The sequence below is a fragment of the Coturnix japonica genome, chromosome Z, assembly GCF_001577835.2.
Source record: "Coturnix japonica isolate 7356 chromosome Z, Coturnix japonica 2.1, whole genome shotgun sequence".
Taxonomy (NCBI): Eukaryota; Metazoa; Chordata; class Aves; order Galliformes; family Phasianidae; genus Coturnix; species Coturnix japonica.
In genome coordinates this window covers 16,440,201-16,465,683 of record NC_029547.1, presented here as the reverse complement: position 1 = coordinate 16,465,683, position 25,483 = coordinate 16,440,201, and the positions used below count along the sequence as shown (strand labels likewise).

Here is a 25,483-nt window from a genome sequence, read left to right as displayed (position 1 = left end):
CTCCTCTCCTCTCCTCTCCTCTCCTCTCCTCTCAGTCTAATGAAACTTGAAATTAAGATACTGGTTTTCATTTGCTTTCTAGAGGATCCCAAAGGCAGTGTCTGCCTGAATCTAAGGCAAGGACGCAACAAACCACTTACTACCAACTGGTTTGTCTCCGCCTCTGCTAAAGTCTAACGTGGTCTAAGAGAATGGTGCTTCTGTTCACATATCTGTAATCCACAAATAACTCAGATAAAAGACTGCAGCAGTTCTAAAAGTTTATGGCAGCCAGCAAGTATCAGTCAGAAAACACATTCATTAGCAAAACGCTTGCTGCTGCAATTGTTCTCACAGGAGCCATGATCCACTCATATTAATGGGACTTCAGTCTACTCATTGATGGTATATTCTATAACTGCTCCTAAGGAGCATAATTTTTCCTTATTTTTTTCAATGTTATGAGAAAATGGTTACCAAGGTATTTTGGTGGAACTGTTATTACCTACATCTAAAATTTTCAGTGATATTTTCACATTTTCAGCAATGTATAAATAACTCAGACACTACCATGTCAATACTCCCATTAACATCTACAGCATGCCTTTGTGAGCATATATTTAACTTTCACGCACGATTATGAAACTTTCAAGCACCTTTCATTATTGAAAGTTGTCATGTCATGTTATGGTTCCCACAGGTATGATTTAATGTTCAGCTCTTTGTAATCTTTTGGTGCTTTATGAATCAATTCGGCAGTAGCTAAACACAGTTATCAGTGCCAACACTGTGATGTGTAATAACAATGCAGGGAGCTATGCATAGTACCCACAGGTCTAACAGTATCTAAGATTTACTCGTGGGGTCACTTCTGGCTGAACAAACATTTGTAAGTTTTTTTTGTAGGTTTTTTTTTCTTTTTTTCTCTTTCCATATATTTATCACATACATTAGCAATTTATATTATGATCAAATGACAGCTTTCTCCCAGTCTTCATCTCCTGGATTTCAAAGCTTAATCCACTGTGTATTACATACTTTTAATCTCCAAATGATACAACTTTGATATAGCTACACACTAATGGACTTAAACCTTGATCTGTAAAGACTTATCCTGTTAGAAACGTAATCTGATAAGCACATGCTGATCTGAACTCCAGCAACTAGTAACAGTGCTTAAAATCATCTTTGAGCTGAGGAGGACACCAGCACCAAGCTTTGCAGGGTGGACACCATCACATTCAGATGTGTCCATGACACATTCCTAAAAATACATGCCAGAAAAGAGAAAGCCATGATCAGCTGTAATGTTAACTTCAAGATTTAATACAAAGAGAGGAGAATCTGGCTTACCAAATCATATTGACTATTTTTAGGATCAAAGCTGAAAAACAGTGAAGTGTCATTATCATTCCTAATGCACTAAACACCTCTTCATCACAGAGCAGGTGTACACATTGCAAAAGCTTGAGACTCTTTCAAAGGCTTGAAGTGTTAGATTTTAATCAATAAACACGCACAGCTGGTTTACTCCTCATCACTGAGTTAACTATAGTGTAAAATGATCAAATTCTAGTTGGCTTTAATGTATAGGGGGCAATGGCAGAGAATATTTATTACGTTGTAGGGCCAAACTAATTCAGACCTTTAGACAACCGGGGCATGCTGCAAGCAACATCTGGTAAGGGAGTTTTGAGGTCTGTCAAACAGAAGAGCTTGCCAGGAGATTAAATCTCATTTGCCATGGAAGTAATCACTGGTTCAGTGCTCTGGACTGTCATTTAGTTTAGGGGTTCCCAGAGATAATGTTCTGCGCCCTCAGAGTAGCTTAATCACTGGAATGAATAAATCCATTACTTAACAAAACAAACCATTAACACTTTTTCAACTATTTCTCTCTCTTTTCATTGTCAGGGCAATCAAGTAACCAATAAATTTATGAATATGACTACGTATTTTATGAATCTAACTTTCTGCAGCACCTGTTGAACAGATCATCATTACTAGCAGTTTTTCCTCAAGTTGTTACTAGTGAAAAAAAATTCTCTCTCATAAAGGCTGTGAGCATTCTTACAAAAAAATCTGTTGTATTTAGCATCCCTGGTGACTCCAATTTCTCTGCTTCTGCTTCAAAAACTGGTCTTTTAAACAGACATAGTTTAGTGCTGCTTAACACTGAAGAAGATTAAGACATTACTACTTCAAAGATTATAAAATTAAAAAGAAATATTCTTTTTAGAAAGATTACAGAGATGTTATGGAAAATAATTAAAACACGAACACAGGCTTTCATTCCATTCATAGTATTAACATTATTAAATACTCTGAGGTACAAAATACACAACGTGGTGCGATCCTGCACTTATTACTGTAGGCTACTACTTGCACAGTGCCTTTCTGCTCTCATCCCTGCTTCACTCTCCCATTTCTGCTTCTGTAGATTCTCTGCCATGAGATTCTACCTACAAAGTAACTGTGCAGGTTGTCTGTGAAGAAAATCATGGAAGGGAATCATGTCAATCAGCTTCTACTCTTGGTCAATTGCCTTTTATACAGGTGATACACCTTGTCTTGAATGGCCACATGGTTACACAAACTCTTACCAGCTCAGCTCAGGGTAAAGCAGAAAGGCAGGACCAAGCAGCTGGGCACAGCTTTGCAAGCCTACATTACCAAAGACATACCCACACAGAAGCCCTTGGCTCCAACAGACTCTGAGAAGCATCAGTGCACAGTCCACAGGCTTAACTTAAAGAACATGAGTAGCCTCATTAAGGTTTAATACACTGAAGTGCTTTGCTGGCCTCATGCCAGACTGCTCAGCTTCTTGAAGGATCAAGCTTTATCTACCGTGCCAAAGACGAGTTGGGCACTTTTTCACTCCTCTATCAGTGTTGGCTCCAAACACGGGAAGCATCACATGACTGGTCTCAGGGAACCTGTGAACCAGGTTTTCTCACCCTGACCCAGTTGATAAATGATGCCTGAAAAGGAGAAATGACTGTGAAAATTATCTAACTAATGAGAAGTGATTAGCACAAGGATGCACCTGGAACACATTAACACTCTCTCAAATATTCTCATATGAATATTGTAAGTTACAGTAACACATATACATATGTCATGAACAAGAATGTTGCACTGTACCTGGGTAGTCCTCAGAGACATGCACTGAATAGGATACACTGTAAAAAGAAGAAAAAAAAAAAAAAAAAAAGAAAAAAAGAAAGAGAAAAAAAGAAACAACAGAATTAATAATTACAATAACTGCTGAGGTAACATTTATTTTTTTTCCCTGCTCCTGTATTATCCTATGTTTATTTATAGGATCCCAATGGTTTCCAGAACAGAAGGTAACAGCTATTTTGATGGCTTTTGAAGTGCTCAGCTAAGAAAAATAGTCATGCCCATCCTGAAAGCTAACTGCTGAACTGGCACATCCTGATTTCAACCTTCTTAAACAGAATACAGACTGTATTATATTTATGTCAGAGTGATATTTCACAATGCATGTTTTGCCTAAATAAAGAAATAAATTAAAAGTTGCTCTGTGAACATCATATACAGAAAAGCCAAGCTTTCTCTACAGTTCTTTCAGGGCTTTACTCAAAACTCAGCCTGAAGTCTTTTGTGCACTTGGGTACTGTTTATGCTTCTGTTACATTCAGTGCAGGCTCTGTACTGCCTGGGCTCCTTCCTCTCAACAAAACCCTGCATTTGTAAGACCTGTTGAAATCTTAGTTGACACCTTTATCCCTGTGTCAAGCTGAGTTCAATTCAAATTTAAAAGAGCTACGGTCTCACTAGTGAATGTCTCCACTACACATGGATTATTTGAATCTATTTCTCCAGAAAACAGATATACAAACGCTGTTCTCATAACTTACCTTGGTCTCTGTGTGACTTCCCTAAGTCTAGGCTCACTAAATTCACTACCCCTTTGATTTTTTCTTTTCTTTCTTTTTTTTTAGTTTTTTTTTAAATTTTTTTTTTAAGGTTTATGTACATGCTCATTTTGATTAAAAGAAGTAATAAAAAATAAAAAATCAATTCCACAACATGCTGAAAGCTTTCTGTTGTATAATTCATGTTCTTTCCATCTCTAAATTCCATAAACTGTATGTATCAACCTACACATTTAAATAATACACGATGCATGTTCATGTCTGTAGTGAATTAAGCAGATAGACAAAGACAGGATGGCACAGTTCTCATAATAAATTTTACTGTGCATTGTTGAAAACAGATTCAGTGCATCCTTTTCAATTACATGAACACAACTCCCAAGTAGACTATAAAATGAGTTCACGTACAATCTTTTCTTTCCCTCTCAAGGACTTCAGCTAAATGAGTTCTACTTTCTACTTTCACAATTCAGTGATGGTAGGAGGCAATCAATTTAAAAAAAAAAAAAAAAAAAAATCCGACAAAAACAAAACAAAACAAAACAAAAAAACAGATCTCATGCTTTCTTCCATAAATCAGTGTATTACAATATAGCTCTGTCACCTGTTTTTGCACATAATCCTTTCTAACAGAATTTGTTTTATGTATTGTTTGACTAAGAAGCAAAGATGCCTGTTTCTTCAAGAGCTGCACATGTTCACACAAATGGAAGCAGAAAGAGTGTTTATTATAGCTGACAATGGATTTAGTCACACAACTCTTGATGCTTCAGTCATGCCAGGATTAAATACCATCACTGTGTAAAGTCAACATTTTGTGACTTTTCTCCTTTAGCTCTCTTCTAGACATTTGGGTAGGAATCATCTGTAACTCATTATCTTGGAGCATTTTCCCTAAGCACTGGGGGATATTGAAATACAGTTAGTCTCTCATGGCATGAAGTGTCATTATTTTGAGAAGAGAAATATTTCAAAATAAGGGAATATTATGCATCTCAGTACAGCCTTGTGGAGAGCTTTGTCCTCTGGTACAAAAGACCACAACAACAAAACACAAAGCATAAAATCAACAAAAACAGCAGTAAGTTATTAAAGAGTCTGTTCTTAGTAAAACTATCTTCTAGAATTTGCATTTGCAACCATGACTTTTACCCAAAGCAGTACTTCAGTCTCACTCTTTTAGACTGGCAGCTTGCATTCTTTTCTGCTGTCACTGCTGTATATGAGGTTGTTTCACTGCTGTTAAACAGAATGATGTTCAAGTGTAGGCTTTCCTCACAAAGAAAAGAAAAATCTTTCTAGAACTAAGCAAGCTGATTCTATGATTCCATGAAACACTCCATGTTCCATTTTAAAACCAGAAGCAAAGCAGGGAGATTCTGTGTATTTACATTTAAATAAAGAAATAAATAAATAAAATTAAAAAATAATAATAAAAAAATCATGTTGAAGAGAGGAAGAGGGGCTCAAGTAGCTACAGAACTCCCTCTAATGAAGATATTCAAAACTCTTTGGTAAAGCGCTCTCTGTTATGTAATTCAACTATGAAGACACTTCCAACTTGGTCCTACTTTGAGCAGAGCAGATAGCCTGCACAGGCTGCTCCCCTTGTGAGTTACTCTATGCTCTTATGTGCAGAAACCCTGTAAAATTGTCTTTCTCTTCCTTCTTCATATAGGAGCTGTGACAGCAGCAGCTGTGGTTACATTAAATGGAAACTCACAAAAAAATATCCTTCTGGGAAAAAGTATTTGTAAGATGGAAATAAATCTAAAGATTTATGAAGATTCAGGTTAGAAATAACTTCAAACCACCTCTTGCAATGACTGTAAGCAAATTCAGCAAATACATAGCTCCAAAAGTTCCAGTAGTGGTCTCGGAACAGTGATGAATATTACCAGGAAAGGGAAAGGTAGAAATTATATGAAATATATATTTATATATATATATATTTTTTTTTCTGTAAATCTAGTAATAAAAAGTCCTATCACAGGTAAAATTTTGCACCAAAATCTGATGTCATTTCCAGAGGAGAGATTTTTAAGGAGATATCAACCAAAGTCTAAAGAGCAAAATATTTGAAAATGGGATATTTACTACCAATTAGATAAAACAGCAACTTTTATTAGAAATTCTACTGATTCAGATTAATAAGTGAATACATGTAGCTTAGTCCTCAGTTCAGCATTTGTTTATTTCTTGTGTTGGGTGTCTTTAACCTGCTCACACTGTTAGCCTCCCCATTCTAAATATATATATATATATATTTTTTAATTATTATTATTATTTTTTTTAAATGTGGGGAAGGAGGAGGCGGGGGAGAGAGAGAATGTATAAAATTATCTTCCATTTAAATTCTGATTTTCATCGCACATTGAGGTCTCTGTGCTGTAAGAGCTTCAGCGTCCCAAGTCATTGCATGTTGAGAAGTATCACATCAGAAAGAACTCTCACAAGTATATCCTTTAGGATAGGTCATTCCACTTGCACACACTTAAAATGCTATTTGGAGAGAAGAAAACTGCTTACTGGAGCCATCAGAGAGAGGAAGTGATTTGCTTGGGCCCATAGGCACATGTTAGTTTTGTGGGGGCTATGGAAACAAAAAAGCCACAACCACTGAACAGAGCACAACTCACTTTTCTGTTCCAGCTCGCCTCTGGGACTGCCATATATGATCACATTTGTGTACAGTTTCTACAGTAAGGATAAACTGCTTCTTAGCAATTGTGCACTTGAGCCATCAGAATCACAGCTACAGCAGGCTAACAGAGGTCTCTCAAGAGGTTCCAGTCCTGCAGTGCTGAAATGTTTTCCCATTGACTTATTTAAGAAGATTTGTAGCCAAGACAGAAACACAAGACACAGATAGCTTAAAGCACCTTCAAAAACCACAGACTTCAGTGAAGGCGCAGATGTTCACACCTCTCAGTGTTAAATCCTCCCAGAGCCAAAGAAAGCCTGCTCAGAAATGTACTCAAAAATGCAACTGGAATGAATTTGGGCCTGGTCTCCACACTCCGCACTGAAGTAAAACATGATTATTTCAGTGAGGGATGTGATCTTTTCTTCTGGCAAAGCAGCTCCTCTGTACAACCCTGGTACAGTTTCACTGCTATAAATACAGCTTATAACACTATAATTTACACCCATTCCCATAAACACATTCCAACCAGCCAGCCATCACCTTTGCTAGTTTCATTCTATTGCTTCTACTACCTGAGCACAGTTAAACTCTTGGCTGTAAACAAAGCCTCAATGATCATCTTATTTCTGCTTTATTCAGCTCAGACCCTCTCCACAGGGCATCCTGCGGTACATATATTTCTCACCCTAAAAGTTCAGAACAACCTTCAGTCTATAAATGGTCTTGTAAAATTTTTGCTATTTTGAAAAACAATAAAGCACCATATGAAATTAGTGAGAAATGTCATGTTTCGCTTATGAGATTTTAATATAAACTTCTTATTGCTTATAATAATATGAACATTCAGAGCTCCAGCCTTAGTAACAATTTTATTCACAAGGTACTTCCTGCAAACGTTTTGTAATATGTTTAACCATAAAATACTCCTTATTCAGAGATATTATCCTGCAAAGATCTATTTGCCTTCATGAGTTAAGTCATAACGTAGATTGAGAGCCAAAACATAATTGATGTTTTTCACATGAATCTGTCCCAATCTGATAAAGAACAACTACCTTCACCCACATTTGTTATTACTGTAATTTCCAAAAGTTAAGCTGGACATTTAGTCTTTGCAGATTTACGGAGCCATTTCTAAAGGCAGGATCCAAACCCAAATTACTTAGTGAGTAGATGCAGTATATGCAGCCAGAAATACGAGCCTCTAGCACTTGGATCTGAGAAAGTTAGGCCTAAAGGGTCTTCAGTTGTCTCAACCAAGCAACATTTTTGAGACAGAAAACTGCATTCCTGCACAGAAGTTGCATGTAAGACATGTCTTTTGGGGCCCAAACTGAACATACTACCAGGCAAAACAATATCCAAAAATGTAAGCACCCGAGCAAATAAAATAAATAAACAAAATAAACAGAATCATGTAAACTGCAGCAGGCAGAAAAGTTAACAAAAGTTACTGTACCTGTTCATTCCCTTAAATATAACAATGGTTTTGTTTCTAGAGGATTAGTAAAAAAATAAAAAATAAAATAAATAATCTAGAAAGAGCAAGGTTTTTTGAAAATACAGGCTTCCTGAAGAACTTGTACCCAACATTTTGCCTGGCTGTATCTCTCTAAATCAATTTATAGGATTGTTTTTCATGCCTTGAACTGTGTTTTTTACCTATCATGGCATAAACCATAGGGTGAGACATGCATCCTGAAGGCACAACAGTGACACTGTAGCAGAAGCGTATGAGGTATCTTCCCATCACATTCACTTTATCTCTACTTTATGCCACCTGCAGTTTCTCTCTAGGAAAGAAATCCTTCAAGCTGAATTTCCAACTGCTTTGCACAGCAGAAACAGCGTGAAGCATCTGGTACAAGTCTAAGATTTATGCCTATGGAACCGTTCTGACAATTCAACCAGCTCTGTCCCATGGCAACAGCTGACTTACTGCCTTATTAAGTGTGGAAATTGTGATGTAGTTTCTATTCCAGTTTTAGCTCTTTCTACTAGAGCCAGAGCTCCATGTGCGGCTAACAAGCTTGCAGAAACAAGATTTTTTGGCATGAGGAACATTATGATAGTCTAAAGCCTATCTATAACAAAATATAAGAAGAGAGTAAATAAGACTATCTTCATCTTTATGCATCAAGAGCTACAGAATTCATAGGTTACTTTTTGTTTGATAGTCAAAATCCACAATCTATTTCATCAGTGAAGTAATGCAAGAAGAGGATGCGCAAAGCTCTGTACAAGAAAAGCAGTACTAAGACTCTGCTAGCAAAGTAAGTTATGAACAAATATAGAAGATCAAATTCTGCTGTGGGATTTATTATACGCGAGGGTCAACTTCTGAACAAGTCAGCAAGCTGAAAGAAAGGTTAGTGAAATTCTTGCAAGAAAAATAAAATTATACTGGTGAATATTTTGGGTTGAGATCCTATATAATATTTCTGAAAATGCAGCATGACACAGATGTGTTTTCACTTTCTACTCTGGATGAAGCAGTAGGAAGGAATATGAACAAGGTCCAGATGAACAGATGCAACAGAAACTGTAATTTTTTACCAATTTCTTCTTATAATTATTATTTTTATTTTTTTTTAAATCTACATATGACATGTAACAGAAAAGCAACATTTCACAAATGACCACTAAATACAAAAAAACGTATTTCCATTCTCATCTTGCTTGGTTTCCTAATCTTTGAAAATGCTTCCAAATCTTTCTGTGGATTCCTATTACTTTTGTGCCCTTCGGCCTTCTTTCCTTCTTACAGAAAAAAACAGAATCATAGAATCACTAAGGTTGGAGAAGACTACTAAGACCATCTAGTCCATCCACCAAACCACCATCACTGTGCCCAATTAACCATTTCTCTAAGTGCCACATCCACATGTTTCTTGAACATCTCCAGCATCAGTGACTGGGGCCTGTCCTCTTCAGTATCTTTATTGATGACCTGGATAAGGGCACTGTGTGCACCCTCACTGAGTGCAGATGACACCAAGTTGGCTGGGAGTGTGGATCTGCCTGGGGGTAGTGAGACCATACAGAGAGATCTGGACAGGCTGGAGGGCTGGGCTGAAGCCAATGGGATGAGGTACAACAAGATCAAATGCTGGGTCCTGCACTTTGGCCACAACAACCCCAGGCAACACTACAGGCTTGGGGTGGAGTGCCTGGAAGACTGTATAGAGGAAATGAACCTGGGGATATAGATTGATGTGTGGCTGAACATGAGCCAGCAGTGTGCCCAGGTAGACAAGAAGGCCAATGGCATCCTGGCTTGCGTCAGAAACAGTGTTACCAGCAGGAGCAGAGAGATTATTGTTCCCCTGTACTCAGCACTGGTGAGGCTGCACCTTGAGAACTGTGTCCAGTTTGGGGCCCCTCACTGCAAGACATTGAGGAGTGTGTTCAAAGGAGGGCAACAAAGCTGGTGAGGGTCTGGAGCACAGGTCTTATGAGGAGCAGCTGAAGAAGCTGGAATTATTCAGTCTGGGGAAGAGGAGATTCAGGAGAAATCTTATTGCTATAACTACCTGAAGGAAGCTTGTAGTGAGCTGGGGGTCAGCCTCTTCTCTCATGTAAGTGGTGGTGGGCTAGAAGGAATGGCTTCAAGCTGTGCCAGGGGAGGTTCAGGCTGGATGTTAGAAAATACTACTTCTCTGAAAGAGTGATCAGGCACTGGAATGGGCTGCCCAGGGAGGTGGTGGAGTCACCGACCCTGGGGGTGTTCAAGGACATTGCATTGAAGGACATGGTTTACTGAGAACTACTGGTGATGGGTGGTTGGTTGGACTGGATGATCTTGTAGGTCTCTTGCAACCTTGGTGATCCTGTAATGACAAAATTTCGTTTTCTTTTATGTTAGGGAATTCAGAACTTGAATTAAATCCCACTGAAGTTCAACATAGTTCTTAGAACATGACAAGATTGCAGGTAAGTTGCAGAGAAAATACAAAATTTCTGGCCACTGACTCTCCTGGTGTTTCTACAAAGAAGAAGTAAATTATTTTGCTAAAAATTTCAAGTCGTATTCCACAGGGCACAAGTTTTGGTGATAGATTGTTTTACACATTTGCAGCTTCCTATACAACTGGACTGTGAATCGTTTTAAATCTGTGCCATTTTGTGGATTCCTGATTGAAATAAGAAAAATGCTCATGGACTTTTTAATGCTAAACAGCTTTTTAACTACTCGTTAAGTCATTTTGAATGTGTATGTGTGCATCCCAGAAATTTGTTTTCAAACATACAGGCCACTTTAAATCTCCTTCTGAAACACATTATTACTTCCTTGAGTTTTCATGTCCCCTGCCATCCAATAATTGACAACCCAAAATCAGGAACATCTACTCTTACTGCTATATAGAGTCCGCTGATAACAAAGAACTGAATTTGTGCATGCACTCCTTTCACTATGCATCAAATCTCCCTATAGCATGCCTGCAGTTATATGGTAAAGAATAACAGATGACTGAGATATCTTTTCCTCTGGTTGTTGGAGAATGTGCACGTGTGATTATGTATAAGAGGTTACAGGCAAATCTACCACTTCTTCTGATGACAAATGAAAACTATTTCAAAGAGATACAAGCAATGTCAATACATCAAAAATGGCACTGCTTTCATTTATTGACAACCCGGAGGAAAAGTGGTCCTGAGTCAAAACTACTACATGTTTGCATTTGTCAGCAAGAATAACTCTACTACTGGTCCTTTCATACAACCAAAGCATACCTGAACAAATGGTGAACATTACTCATAAAGAGCTGCCTGATTTAGCATGTTATTCAAATAAAGTGGATGCAAAAGACTGCAGCTCAACCATTCCCTTGTGCAAAGCTTTCAATTAAAAAAAAAAAAAAAAAAGAAAAAGCATAGCTTCTAGTAAATGTGAAGAAATCTGAGATTAGATGACACCCCAGCAAACATGAAGATAGTCTTTAAGATTACCAAGGACACTTGAAAAAAATAAAGCACGTGCCATGTATTGTTTTGAGGCTGGATAAGGCCCTGGGCAATCTGATCTAGCTGTAGGGACCTTGTTCACTGCAGGAGAGTTGGACTAGATGGCTTTGAAAGGTCACTTCCAACTCTCAGGATTCTATGATTCTATGACATGCTTTCTACATAAAATTACCCTAAAATATGGCTATATGTTCAATGTCAGATTGTCCACAATTAGGCTATATCAGCAGCAGATTATTTCACCTAAGAACACATACATGGTGCCTTTGGTTTCCTCTTGCAGTCACCCAGTCTGACCATCTCCAGATTGATACTGACTCTTTAAATCTCTCCTTTGTGCTCATTTTCTTTCCACTGGTCCCACCAGATTGCATTCTTTCTCTCCATCCTCCACATTAGTTCTCCAGCCAAGTTCAGCCTTCCCCAGTAGAAAGGATGCAAAAGAAACTCTGGACACTGAATGAGTATATAAAATCATAGCCTTTGGTCACCTTCGTTCCAGAGCTGTATTTTTTCCAATTAAGATGAAAAAAACTTCCCACTGTTCATCTTCTTTTCTTTTTGGAGCATTGCTGTCAGAAACAACAACATGGTGTGCTCTTTTTGGAATCAGTTAGGAGTTATCTCACAGCCTTGAGATTTTGGCCCACACTGTTCTTACTGGAAGGCTTTTCTGAGGCTTATTCTTTTGCCTATAACTCTAGTAACTTAGATATCAACAAACATCAGCTGAACAGAAGAAACCTTTCCATCCCCTCTACAAAGCCACAGTGTTGAGATCTTTCAAAACAAGAAGAAAGGGTCAAGAAAAGAATTTACTGTGATCCCATGGCAGAGAAACAGGGTAAACTGCAGACTCAACAACTACAGCATACCAATGGCCCAAGCAACAGTAGTGAGGAAGTCATGTCAGAGAAAGTCTGAGCCAACCTTTTTAACAGATAATCTAGCTTCTTGATAATAATTAAATCCATAAATGAAGCATCCATAAATCCCTCAACATATTCACTGTTAAATGTCTTTGGGCCCCTAGCAAGCAGAGCAGCTCCCTACCTCTACATACAACATGCAGCAAGGGAGGAGTGTCACAGGCAACATTCTTAGAGCACTCCCTAATTAGCATTTTGCTTGTTTATCTAGTGAGGTGCACAACAGCCACTGCTGTGCAAGGAAGAGATAACACACTGAAATGTGCAGTTGTTTGTCATACATGACAGAATCAAAAATATTCCTAGTTTCCTCACAAACAAATTCACAAAAACTACTTGGTATAAGTTAAATATTGTATTTGTGCTCTAAAGACTCACAAGAATGTGTTATGGCCAGAGGCAGGCTTTACCTCAACAATCTATTAGACCCACCAATAAGAGCGGTGCCAGGGGCAACATAATCAGGAGAGTGGTCAAGTGGTCAAGAGTGCCTGTGACACCTCTGCCACCATATCATATTCATGCACTCATGAACAGGAAACAAAACACAGGATTCACAATGAGATGACAATGGGAAAGGACAGCCTGTTTTCTTTTCCTTTTCAAATATGACAGATCCAGTTTGAGGACACCTTCAAATACAACATTGAGTACACGTTGTCCTAAGCATTAGAAAGATGTCAGTAAAAAGGAAGGAGTTCAGGATTCATCAAGAAACTATTGCCAAACTGTCTGAACAGGCTGACAAGGAATAAAATGTGAATTGTTTCAGACAGCTAGGTATACAGTGTGGCAAATCGATGAGCAAGTGTGGTAGGAAATATGATAGCCACTGAGACATATTTTCCAGAAGGCAAACAGGAAGATGAGTATCATGTTTATATGATTGCCCAAGGGAAAATGGCAAGCCATGCTTGGGTGAAGTTAGAGGGAAAAGTATAACTCAGACAAAAATCAGAAATGGTGAACCCCATTAGACAGTAAATTAGTTTCCTGCGGAAGTGGTGGCAAGCTAATCACATAGCCATTTAAAGTCAGTCAGGAGAAAGAGCTTAACTAAAATTCATGGAACAATTTTGTACTGGCAAGGATACTAACTAATGCATTTCCCACTGCTAGTTTCAAAGAGCTCTGAATGAGTAGAATGTTACTTGTCTTCTCAAGAGTAGCTCTGAGAACAAAGTTCTAGGTTGAATATGACATTGATGACTCTCAATGTGACTCACACACAAAAAATCAAAGTATACTGTCTGTACAGTATTTCAGTAGTGTGCAGAATAACAGCAGCAGGGAATTTAAGTTAAATAACTTTTCATACATTTGAAGAGGCAGCATCATCTAAGTTCTGAAGCAGATTTTTCTACCCAATGCTCATGAATTTTAGCTGTTTTTGAACATCACATACACTTTTTTTCCTTCATGATAATGCAACAGAATGCATTCTGCAACTTTTTTTTCTCTTTTTTTTTCTTTTCTTTTTTTTTTTTTTTTTTTGAGCATCAGCTCATCTGATCATTTAATATCAGCACATCTAATATGGAATAATCCCTAAATATTCATACTCTACTTGGGTCACAGAATGCTTCTAGACACATGACTGCTCTCATAAAATCACATTTCATACGAAACACAAACGTGCATGAGTACTGTCTGGCAGATATCTCCATAGAAGATGCTCTAGTAAACTGCTGAACAAAAAAGAATAATCTAATTTTAGTACACCATGCCAACACATAGGTAGATTTTGAATACTATTTTAATTTGTAAAGATATAATTTAAAAAAAGATCCCTCCACTAGTCTAAATTAGATCTCCAACATCCCAGAGAACTAATTACATGTCAGATGAAACACTGATTAGGAAGTCCCTGTATTTTTGGAAAGGAAGAGGCTGTTCTATTCTCAGTGCTGTTGCTGTGATTTGCTACATGCCTCTGATAATGAAAAATGCACACATTCTTAAGAGGTGATGAGTAACCACAAAGTGTTCAGACAACGGTTCACCTCTCACATGTGCTAAACCCTTACTTCACTAACAGAGATCACGGGAATCATCTGCAGTTTTGAAAAGAAGTCTATATTTTAAAAATAATTAAGCAAAAATAGTTGTGGAGAACTAACACCTATATATGTTCCCTTCAAAATCTCATCAGCATATATCTACTATTTTAGATAATTCAGTATCTAATTTAGGTATAGAAAGAGGTGATAAATTCTGAGTTGGACGCTTTCTGCAAGGCCTGACTGTAAAGTACCTTTGAGAAATAGATAAAATATGACTCAGGGAAAGGTTCTCAAACTTGCTACACACTTTTCTCACAGACAACAATCTTGGCCCCATGACATTCAATGGGCAAAACTCTCACAAACTTCAGAATAGTTTACCCTTATCTTCATCTTCTTCATCAGCAAATCTACAATTATAGCAACAAACAGAGAAAATGTATTCGCTTCATCCCTTCTTTACTCCCTGGCCTGTTTGTACTGTTCAGCATACTCCACTAACATCAAAATCTGGAAAGTGTCCTGGAGACTGGAAATAATCAGTGAGTTATAGATTCTGTAATCAGTTAGTTTGTGAAGTATTTCCACTAAGACTAGTGGAAGAATAACCAGGGCCAGGAAACATCAGCCTTCTGCTAATGTAAGATTAAAACCAATAAGTATTTCACTAATGCAGGACTCCTAATCTGAATACCCACCTTAATAAAGGCAGAAAAACAAATATTGATGTAAACTATCACAGAGTATCAGGTAAACAGCAAAATTTAACCTATCAAAAAAAAAAAGATCAAACCACAAAGAAAAATGTCTTCCTTTCTGATGCTTTGATAACATGCTCCTGCAGTGACTTGAAGAACTGCACAGCTAGCAGAGCCCCAGGCTGCAGAGAAAGCAATAATGGAAGCAGCAATGCAGCTGCAAATGCATGTCACCCTGCTTACTGAAGCCACTGTTCTCAAGCATCCTAAATACAGAGAAACAGAAGTCTGATTCAGACATCTACCTCTTAAAATCTGGACCAGTTTAACCAATTTTCTAAGTGTCTTTCTGGGCATGCCAGGATATAAGACATTCAGAGCACTGAGTAAGTGAACTGCTAATCATTCAAAGAATACAGAGTTAAAACAACGTAAATATGAACACTTGGATTTATTTTTTTTAGTTTGAGGGTTGGAGCTCTCCTTGAGTCACACTGACGCAGATCCCCAGGTGTGTGGGTACACTGCATTTTAATATCCTCAAAAATATTCCCCCTCAACATTTATCCACAGATGTGGGTCAAACTGTTCACCTGATTATACAATTGTTTATCACCAGACACATCAGTGATGTGAGTCATACGAGTACCTAGATCAATAAATATCTTCCACAGACTCATCAGGTGCTACAGCAAACCAGAAGGCCGAAGGCGGAGTGATTATAGTTCACTCCATTTTGAAAGGTCACTCACTTTCCATCATCTGATAGCGTCATTAAGCCCAAGAGAAGTGGGATAACTGTTCAAAATTATTGCCTGGGGTGAAATGGAACAGTAAAGCTGTAGCACTTATTTGCACCAGAGAAATTAAGGGGAAAATAACAGTCTCCTTTCATACCGGGACATGTATAGCAAAGGGTCTGAAAAATATAGCAGCATTTTACTGCTTAATGAAATACTTTCAGTGTTATATTAAAGCACTGAAATTATTACTGTGGGAGAGGTCATGATGTATTAATCAAAGCATTTGAAAAGCTTTATCATGTTTTTAAATTACATTAGACTGCATGCGATCCAGTCTCAGGAGGAGCTGCCACCTCCAAGGACATGCTGTGTTCCCAGCTCCTGTGAGAAGTCTGTGGAAACAGATGCTGCTTAGCACCTTGCACGACAATGCAATAAAGGAAAATCTAACTTAGCAGCAACCTGCATGACGTAATCAGAACTACTAACTAACAGCATTTAACAAGACCACCACTGTAAGCAATGTAAGTAAATTTAAAGCTTTTTTTTTTTTAAAAACAAAGAAAAAAAAAACATGTCTAAACATTGCCTAATTCAGTTCCCATGTTATTTAGCAGCAAAACACACCGTCAGCTGGAGAAAACAGAAATAAGTCTCTCTGCCCTCTCTCCCCAAGTTTCTCTCTTTGCTGGACCACCAGAAGACATATTTACTGCTCTCTCTGGTCACCAGCAATGGGCGAGTGCCACTAAAAGTGCTGGTATCAAGCTTTGGAGGGAAAGTTACTTATACCTTTTTGTCTCATAGGCAGGAAACATACATGAAGGACACCAAAAGCTCACAAAGATAGTCAGGAATAGGGAACAATATCTTTTGTATGCACACACTAGCTGGCAGGCCATCCTTTCTCATAAAATTCTTCAATGCTAGCAAAACTGCTGTCCTCTGCAGGCTATGAGTCTTTCATATTGATTGACTCCTCTCCTTTTCAATGTTATATTTTTTAAAACCTTATTTGCACTACAGATCATTTGAAATACCATCTGAATGCTATTCTGTTTTAAACTTGGGAAATAAAACTGCTCTCACACAATACACTTCACAGCACTAACAAAACTTAGCTTTAATAAGTCATTACTATAATTCACAATCAATCTTTTAATCAATTTGTTGTATTTCCCCGTGATTTCACCACATCATTCTAACCTAATGAACATCAGTCTAATGAGCTCTACATCTTCCTAACATCAAAACCACTTGCCTCCAAAAATGGCAATTAGAAATAAATGAAATTATATAGAAATAACTACATTTTGTTCCTCGAATTTGTTTTAAAAATAAAACAAAGATCAGCAGGGCACTGGATCAACTATTAAGTGTGAAATGAAGCTAATTTCACTTGATGTACTACATTTACTTTATTAGATCAGGAAAGAAGCGGAAGTGAAGTAGCATTCTGTAAATGCTTCTAACAAAGTAAGCAAACATAGGCATCAGCAATTTATACGACGTATTCCCAGAGAGCTATATTTGATTTCATTACAATATCTGTGCAAGCAGAACCTACAACCTTAATCTAAAAACAACAACAGAAAACAAAGCAAAAACAACCAAGCAAACAAAACAAACAAAAAATAACAGACCAACAGCTCATTCAGGCAATTATAAGTCTAGGAATGTGAACCATTTAGTTTAGGAGTTTCTTATCTTCAGGGCCACCCAGTCTCCTTGCTGACCACTTAGACCACAAAATTCTAAGCCAAAGGCTGCTTGTTCCTCCTTTTACAGCCTCTTCCATCAAATCCACAGGCATAAAAAAAAATGAACCTTCAGTCCTTTAAGAACTGAAAACAACCTGCCAGCCCCTTTTTCACAGGAGAGGCCAGGGAAAGAGAGGGCAAAGATGTTTTAATCCAAGGAATGTGTGAGTTGAAAAGATGAATATGAAAGTGTGGTGATTACATTTCCAAATTAATATGCCATTAGAACTAGTGGAATTCTCACATTCATTCCCATAGAAGAAGAATTGCTCCTATGAGTTTAAAAACCTTCATGCAGAACTGGGCAAGTAGAGATTTCATTAGATGAGGATCCAGTATGAGAGATAAAGCCAAATGGCTCTTTGTTTTACAACCCATTAATAGACTTAGATATACAGTTTAAAAAAAAAAAAAAAAAAGTTTGCCCTCAAATTGTATTTAATTAAAATAAGTAGAGAAAGAGTTCAAGAAGTTCATGTCTGCCTAGGCACAAGTGAAAGTAATACCAGTCAGTTTATTAATAGACAGATAAAGCCCTCAGGAAAGAACCCGATGACTCAGTAGAATGCAGAACATGAGGCTGAGGGAGATCTCCACGGCATTCACATATGATGGGTGTCTGTGACAACAAAGCCCTTAGCTGGATCTGCTAGCAGCAGCAGGCCTCTGGAGCTGGCAGGGGGACATTTTATACAACTGTAAGGAAAACTGGGGCCCTACATGCTTTACTGGTGTTACCGTTATGTGTCAAGATGAACAATGCCAAATACATGCTGGAGCAGAGGGGCACGAAAGCAGGCAGAGGGATCCATGCAGCTTGGTCAGAGCAAGGGAGCCCCGGGGGAGCCATCAGTCCCGTAGCTTGGGGATGGCATCCAACATGGGGCCAAAGAGGGAAGCTCCTCAGAAGAGGTATGGTCAGGGGACCTGGAACACATTATGGGATACTGGGAAAGAGAACCTTGGGAGTACGCAGTATTTATGATGGATTGCTTAGAGGGAAAGTGGGGAAAGTGGGGAAAGCTGGTTTGGAGGAATACGCATAGGAGAACAGAAGGAAAAAGGGAAATACTAATTGTGCTGGGCAGTATACTTGCCTAGTCCTGCCCTGGGCCTGGTCAGGGCGTGCTGGTCTCTCTTCTCAGGGAACTATTTCTCACTCTTTCCCTGAATGAGTGACTCTGCTCTGTGTACGTGCCAGGGTCTGGGGGACTGGGTGCAGCAACTAGAGAATGACCAGGGAAACGGAGCCTCTAAGTTCACCTGTGTCCAGTGACCGGAGGGACCCACAGCATAAACACTTCCCACTAACAGACCTTCAATCTGGTCTGCCAGAGTGGGACAGGATTATGCCACTTGTACTGCTAGGCTGTGGGAATGCTCAGTCTGTTGAGTCTACTGTGAATACATGCTCAGCTGCACTGCCAGCTGGACTGGAGGACACGGAGCTGTGACTGCTTCCTTCTGGCATGCAACCAGTGTCAGACATTCCTAGCAGATACCATCTTCATGCAGGATTCGTGTAAATAATTATAAACTACTTATCTGATTACTGTATAGGAAGAATTGCATGTCTACTGAAGTATGGTTAAAGATATCCTAAGAAGAACCCTCACAGCTCACAAACTTGCAAAGATCAATTGTAAGAAACAATGCAGGAAGTTTTCCAGATGTTCTATCTGTGCAAACTTGTAATATAAGAGTAAAAACTGACAAACTGAAAAACAGACATATTAACACCACAGAATCTCTAACAGGAGCCCTGCATTTTGACTGGAGATAAATGTTAACTAAAAATCATGTTATCTTCCCTGAGAACAAGTCTGGAGTGATGAACATCAGCTTGAGGTTGTAGGTTTGTACCCTTATATTGAGTTTAGACATCAGTATCTTTCAACAGTTGAGAATGGCAGGGGTGTGGCCCAGTAAAAACAAATTGAGATTAATTCTGAGCTTTGTACCTGGTGACAAACAAATGTCTTTCTGTGGCTTTGAGGATAAGGCTTCCTGTTACTCTCTGCAAAATGCTTTGAAAACTACAGATGAACAACTCATACTTATTACACATTATAGCGAAACCTTATAATTCTAAGTAAGATACAAACTAAAAATAAATTAATGGCTACATTCTCAGATAGTAAACAGCAGTCACTCTCCATTTCTGCTTGGCAGTGCTCTCAAACCAAGAAGATAGGTTTCAAATCAGAAACAATTACAGAAACTTTACTAAAACTCTTTGTGAAACTGAGATATGTCAAAGTCTCACCTCATAAAGCAACTAACATCCCTGGCTGCATCCAGCAGAGCACAGAATCACAGAATCATTAAGGTTGGAAAGACCACTAAGATCACCCACTCCAACCATCACCACATTATCACTAAACCATGTCATTCAGGGTGATGTCTGCCCTTTCCTTGAAAACCTGCAGGGATGGTAACTCTACCACTTCCCTGAACAGCCAGTTTCAAATCTTTCTGAGAAGAAATTTTTCTTAATATCCAAACTGAACCTCCTCTGGCTCAACTTAACTGCACGCAGAAGCAGAGCTGGCAAATAAGCTCCAAGCTGGCAGCCATACCATGCTGCCATGGTGTCTAAAGAGCACAGAACAATTGACCTCTGCTAATATTTTGCCCCACATTCTTCCAAATTCAAAGATTCAGAGAGATCACCAGATCTCTCACAGAAATCATGCCATAAATCTATAAAAGTAGGAGCTACATACGAACTGTTTGTGAACTCTGGGCAGCTCGAGTTGGTCACTTCTGGCTATGACTTCTGGCTATGACTAGTTTCAAAGAAAGATTTGTGAAATGCAAGCAGAATCAAACCTTTTGACTGGTAAATCAATTGATACATGCTTTGTTTGAAGATCAACATTTCTCTAATGTCTGTTGCAAAGTAAAAATATCTTTTCTTGATGACTCATTTTCCACACTAAAGAACATCTGTGGGTGTAAGAACAGAGCTGAAACAATTCTATTTCTTTCTTTCTGTAACTATTGTAGCAGTTCTAAAATCTATCATGAAATACAAATGAAGCACTTGCAAGATTTTTTTTTTTCAGCAAGTGAACAACACTATTTTCTTGCCCCTTCTGTAATCACTTTTATCAAGATGCTTAATATATTCAAATCATTTCAGCACTCTTATGCTTGCACTCAGAATTTGACCTTCTGAATACAGAGGTAAAAGCGATCTTTTTATTGTATTAAATGCTCAAAATAAAGGGTGCAACATTTGCAAAAACATAACATACTCGTTTTTAGTGTTGACAATCTAGTTATGCTTTTATTAAGTAAGGACCACAATTCCTATGAATTTAAATAGATTTAACACAAATTGTTAGACTCTAAACACTAGCCTCTCTGATTAAACATAGCCTGAAAAATTCCTGTAACACGGCTGGATTCAAACTCTGCTGACACCAGCAAAGGCTTTTGGCCTCCTGTCCCAGTACCCCTCTGTCACAATACATTTAAAGTGGAGATTATAACACCATCTTTTTGTTATGGATGGAGAAAGGCATCTTGGATATTGTCACTTAGTATCAGGAGAAGTAGGTGATCCCGGCATCCTCATATGGGCAGAACAATTTTCACACAATCAGAAGCTGGGCAAAACACAGCCCACAGCTTCTGGAGTCAGTGTGCCTGAAACAGAAATACCAGGAAGCGTGGGAAGGCATCATAAAAAAGAGATTTCCTTGCCTCCTTCTCCCTCCCTTGAGTAAGCTGACTCACGGTTTCTCAGCAGTATGGGCACACTGAGCCTTTCCCAGCAGCAGCACCGAATGCATCTTGGAATGTTGGTAAAAAAACTCCAGTGGGCTGAGAGAAAATGAGGTTTTTTTGAGAAGCAGGAGGATTGGAGGAGCTAGTCTCAATCATCATGAGAAAGATCTGATCAAGTGGCAAGTAGGAGTGAACACCTCCTGCCCTCTGCTACCTGACACTGCCTTAAATACCTCCAGTAGAGAGATAGGGTTCCCTGACCCACATGTCTTCTGCAAGCTGAAGTGCTGTACCACCTCCCAGGCACTGGATATGCATACTTCCCTTTATAGATACCCACACTTCCCTTTATATTTATGTGCCTCCCTGTCTGCTAATAAAGGAAGAAGTCAAGCCTAGCTTAGAGGGAAGCCAGCACGCTTTGGTCACATCCCTGAAGGAGAGCAGGCATTGCTACTGAGATTAGTAATGTAGGAAAACAGAGAGAAAATGTTTCGGCATGGGGAAAGAGGCCAGGGAACACTACACATACATAAGAAAAATGAAACACAGATTGTCCTGACAGCCCCTATGTGTTGTAAATAAAGGTAAGTAAAGAGCTGTGTTGTTCTTAGCTTAAGAAAGAAGGCAATTCTGTTTTCAGTGAAATATCAATGCATATTAGTGGAAAATTAGGTGTCCCTTGCTAAGACCATTTTGTTTATAACATTTTTCTCTGTGTAAAAGTCATTACACTATAGGGTTGCCTGTGACAAGAATTCCTTCCCATGTTCTTTTCCTATTTCCTAGATAAACTTATTTGTTCAGGTTTAAACATTGCACAGCACCAGACACATACTTAGCCAGTTAAAAAATGCAGGTGCCCAGTTAAACCTGTCCAATAACAAATATTTGACATGCTTCATAGATCCTTATCTGAGATAGTACAATCTCACTTTGATTGTACATTTATAAGGAGGAAAGATCAAAGTTTACTCACACAAAGGAAAAGCACAGGTGCTATCAGACACAGACAAAAGTTCTCACAGGCAACCACAGCTACACTCAAAAGCACTGTGCTTTCAGAGAACAATATTGTGAGCAGCCCCAGAGGCACAGAGAGAATAATCAGTCACCTATGAGTATAAAATCCTCAAACCAAGAACAGTTCATCTGAGAGCAGAATTGAAAATGTCTATTATCGCTCTTCATTGATCAAGTCAGTCCCAAATAAATATCTGTAGATTTATTTATCCAGTTTCCCAACATGAGAATAAGGACATTAACCCTGGCACTTTTTACCTCCAATCCAGGGGTGGGTAACACCACATAGCTTCACTAACACTTGTACCATACAGTGAAGAAAAAGAAAGCATCATGAAAAAACAGTCATGGTTTTCTACACGCTGCCTTTTGAACTCAAACACAAGATAGTTTTCTCAAAACCTGCTCATGCAGACAGTCAAAGAGCTGACAGCTGTCATATATACGCAGTTGTTTCTCCTGGAGAACCTTTTCACTTCTGAAATCTTGACATATGCAGGGGCTAGGCCAAGAAAATCTAGTAGGAAGTACAACTCTATATTGAGCCCAGTGAAGAAAATACCACAAACACATCTACCAAAATTGGGGATATAGCTGCAACATAGTACATTTCTTATGTAAGCCTACTGTTATAAATGTGGGCTGCATAAGATATCTACAGGCTTATCAAATCTCTCCTTAGTAGTGAACCTCCAAAGCAATGTATCAGTGAAGAATACAAGAATTGTCCTCACACGGCTAAAGATTCATCTGCCTTTCAAGGCATTGTATTATACTTCGTTTATTTTAAGCACAGGTCAGAACAAAGCCCTTAAGCAAAACATGAAAGACCTGCAAATGCCAATCTCAATTCATTCACATTCATAACCTAACACAAACAGGAACAGGGGATGGTTTATTTCTCTTTCCCTTGATTTCAGGCTGATCTAGATGACAATCTTGTACTTTCCATGTCAGCATGCTAACTTATTCACAGTAAGATAAACTATTCACCCTCAGTACTTCGTTTACATATGCTGAGGTCAGAATCTGGCAGAAATCTCTATACTCATATTTCACAGTGATCAATATGAGAAATTGAAAGTAAAGGCATTGGAATAAAAATAGAAGAAAGCCAATAGCAAGTATGGGAACAACCCTACAGAGGTCTTAGAGATTTTAATTTAAAAATAAACAAACAAAAAAACCACAACCCACAAAACAAACAAATATAATCAACAACAAAAGAAACCTCCTACTATTTTCACAGAACAAATCATCTTGTTTTGATAAAGTGCTTCCCTTTGCAGTCTGAGAGGAACATCAGCAGTGCTATGATAGGGGATGCCAACTATGTTGGCCTGTAAAATCAGAGGCAGATGTTGGGGATATAGTAGTAGAGTCTGAACCTTCCCAGCAGAATGCCTTTACATTTTGATGCCATGAGACAGATGGCAGTAGAGATGTGGTATGACAAGACAGGGTCTGATCTGGAAGTGCGTATGGAGCAGAGGCGGATCACTAAATTCTTCCACGGTAAAAAAAATTATTGCATTTATTGACATTAATTGACTCTTGATGAAGATTTATGGAGATCTAAAAGTGCATGTTAAGACAGTGAGGCAGTGGGTAGAGTGTTTTAGCAGTGGTGACAGCTCCAGTGATGACAGAAGTTAACTTCTGCTGATGCATATTTTGATAGGTATGGCATGCATGCTCTTGTTCATGACTGGTGGTGGTGATGGTGGTGATAACGATGAAAAATAGTGTTTTGTAGTTTAGAATTTGCTCTACCAAATAGTGCTTTGTGCTCTTTGTATCTGTTGTTGTTTCTATTATGTTTGAAGCAACCTATACCTTTACAATTTTAAACTATATAACTATTTTGGAAATAAATTATTTAAAAGATTACCAGTAAGGGTTCCTGCATTTCAGGTTACATTGGCTCAAGAGTACTGAGAGGGTAACTTTCATTTCTCTTTGTTCTACTTCTGAATTACTTAGTACAGACAAAAACATATATATATCTAATTCTTATTTATGGAGATATTCAGTGCCTCCATTCTCTCTAAACCCTACAAGACCTTTCTTCCCCAGTTTCATGTAATGATATAACCATATAATAGCTTGGCTTAGAAGATATTTTAAAGATCACATAGTTCCAGCTGACATGGTTGCCACTCACTAGATAAGGCTGCTGAGGGCTGCATCCAACCAGGCCTTGAACATATCCAAGGATGGAGCAATCACAACCCCTCTGGGCAGCTTGTGCCAGTACCTCATCTGAGTAAAGACGAGTACTCTGATTAAAGAATTCCTGCCTAATACCTAACTTAAATTTCCTCTGTTTTAGTTTAATACTGTCCCACCTTGTCCTGTCAGTATTAGGCTATGGAAAAAGTCAGGCTCTCTCCAGCTTATAAACTCCTGTCAAATACTGGTAGGCTGAAGCAGAGTCTCCCTGAACCTTTCTCTTCTCGAGACTGAACAAGCCCAGCTCCTCCAGACTGTCTTCACAGACTTGGTGCTTCAACCCTCTGATAATTTTCAAAGCCATCCTCTGGTCCCATTCCAACAGGTCCATGTCTTTCCTATGCTATGGAAACCAGGCCTGGATGTAGTACTCCAGATGCAGTCTTACAAGGGCAGAACAGAGGGGGACAATGGTCTCCCTTGCCCTGTTGTCCACCCCCTTTTTCATGCAGCCCAGAATACCATCAGCCTTCCAGAATGCAAGTGCACAGGGCTAGTTCATGCCTAGCTTTTTGTTCATCAAGACCCCCCTGCCCTTCTCCACAAGGCTGCTCTCAATGAGTTCTCCCAGTGTATATACATCTAGGATTACCCTGTCCCAAGTGCAACACCTTGCACTTGGCCTTCTTGAACATCAGCAGGTTTCTACAGGCTAAACCTGTCTAGCTCCCTCTGGATATCCTTTCCATCTACCACAACCCTCTGGCTGTGAGTGTCCAATGAATTCTTTATCCATCAAACAGTCCACTCTCAGCATCCATATCTTTCCAATCTGGAGATAAGGATGCAGTGTGGGGCCATGTCAAAGGCCGTGCACAAATTCAGGTAGATAACATCAGTTACAGAATCACACAAAATCACAGA

The 25,483-nt window shown here is 38.7% G+C and overlaps 1 protein-coding gene across 2 annotated transcripts in view; it reads right to left on the bottom strand.

Moving 5' to 3' along the window:
* The window catches only part of PARP8 (poly(ADP-ribose) polymerase family member 8), a 114,031-nt gene that overhangs the window by 58,630 nt on the left and 29,918 nt on the right, over window positions 1-25,483 (bottom strand). For both annotated transcript variants that reach the window (XM_015848681.2, XM_015848682.2), the window contains exon 3: window positions 3,127-3,164. In XM_015848681.2, the coding sequence (XP_015704167.1) occupies window positions 3,127-3,164 (38 nt within the window). The remainder of the gene's footprint in view (window positions 1-3,126; window positions 3,165-25,483) is intronic.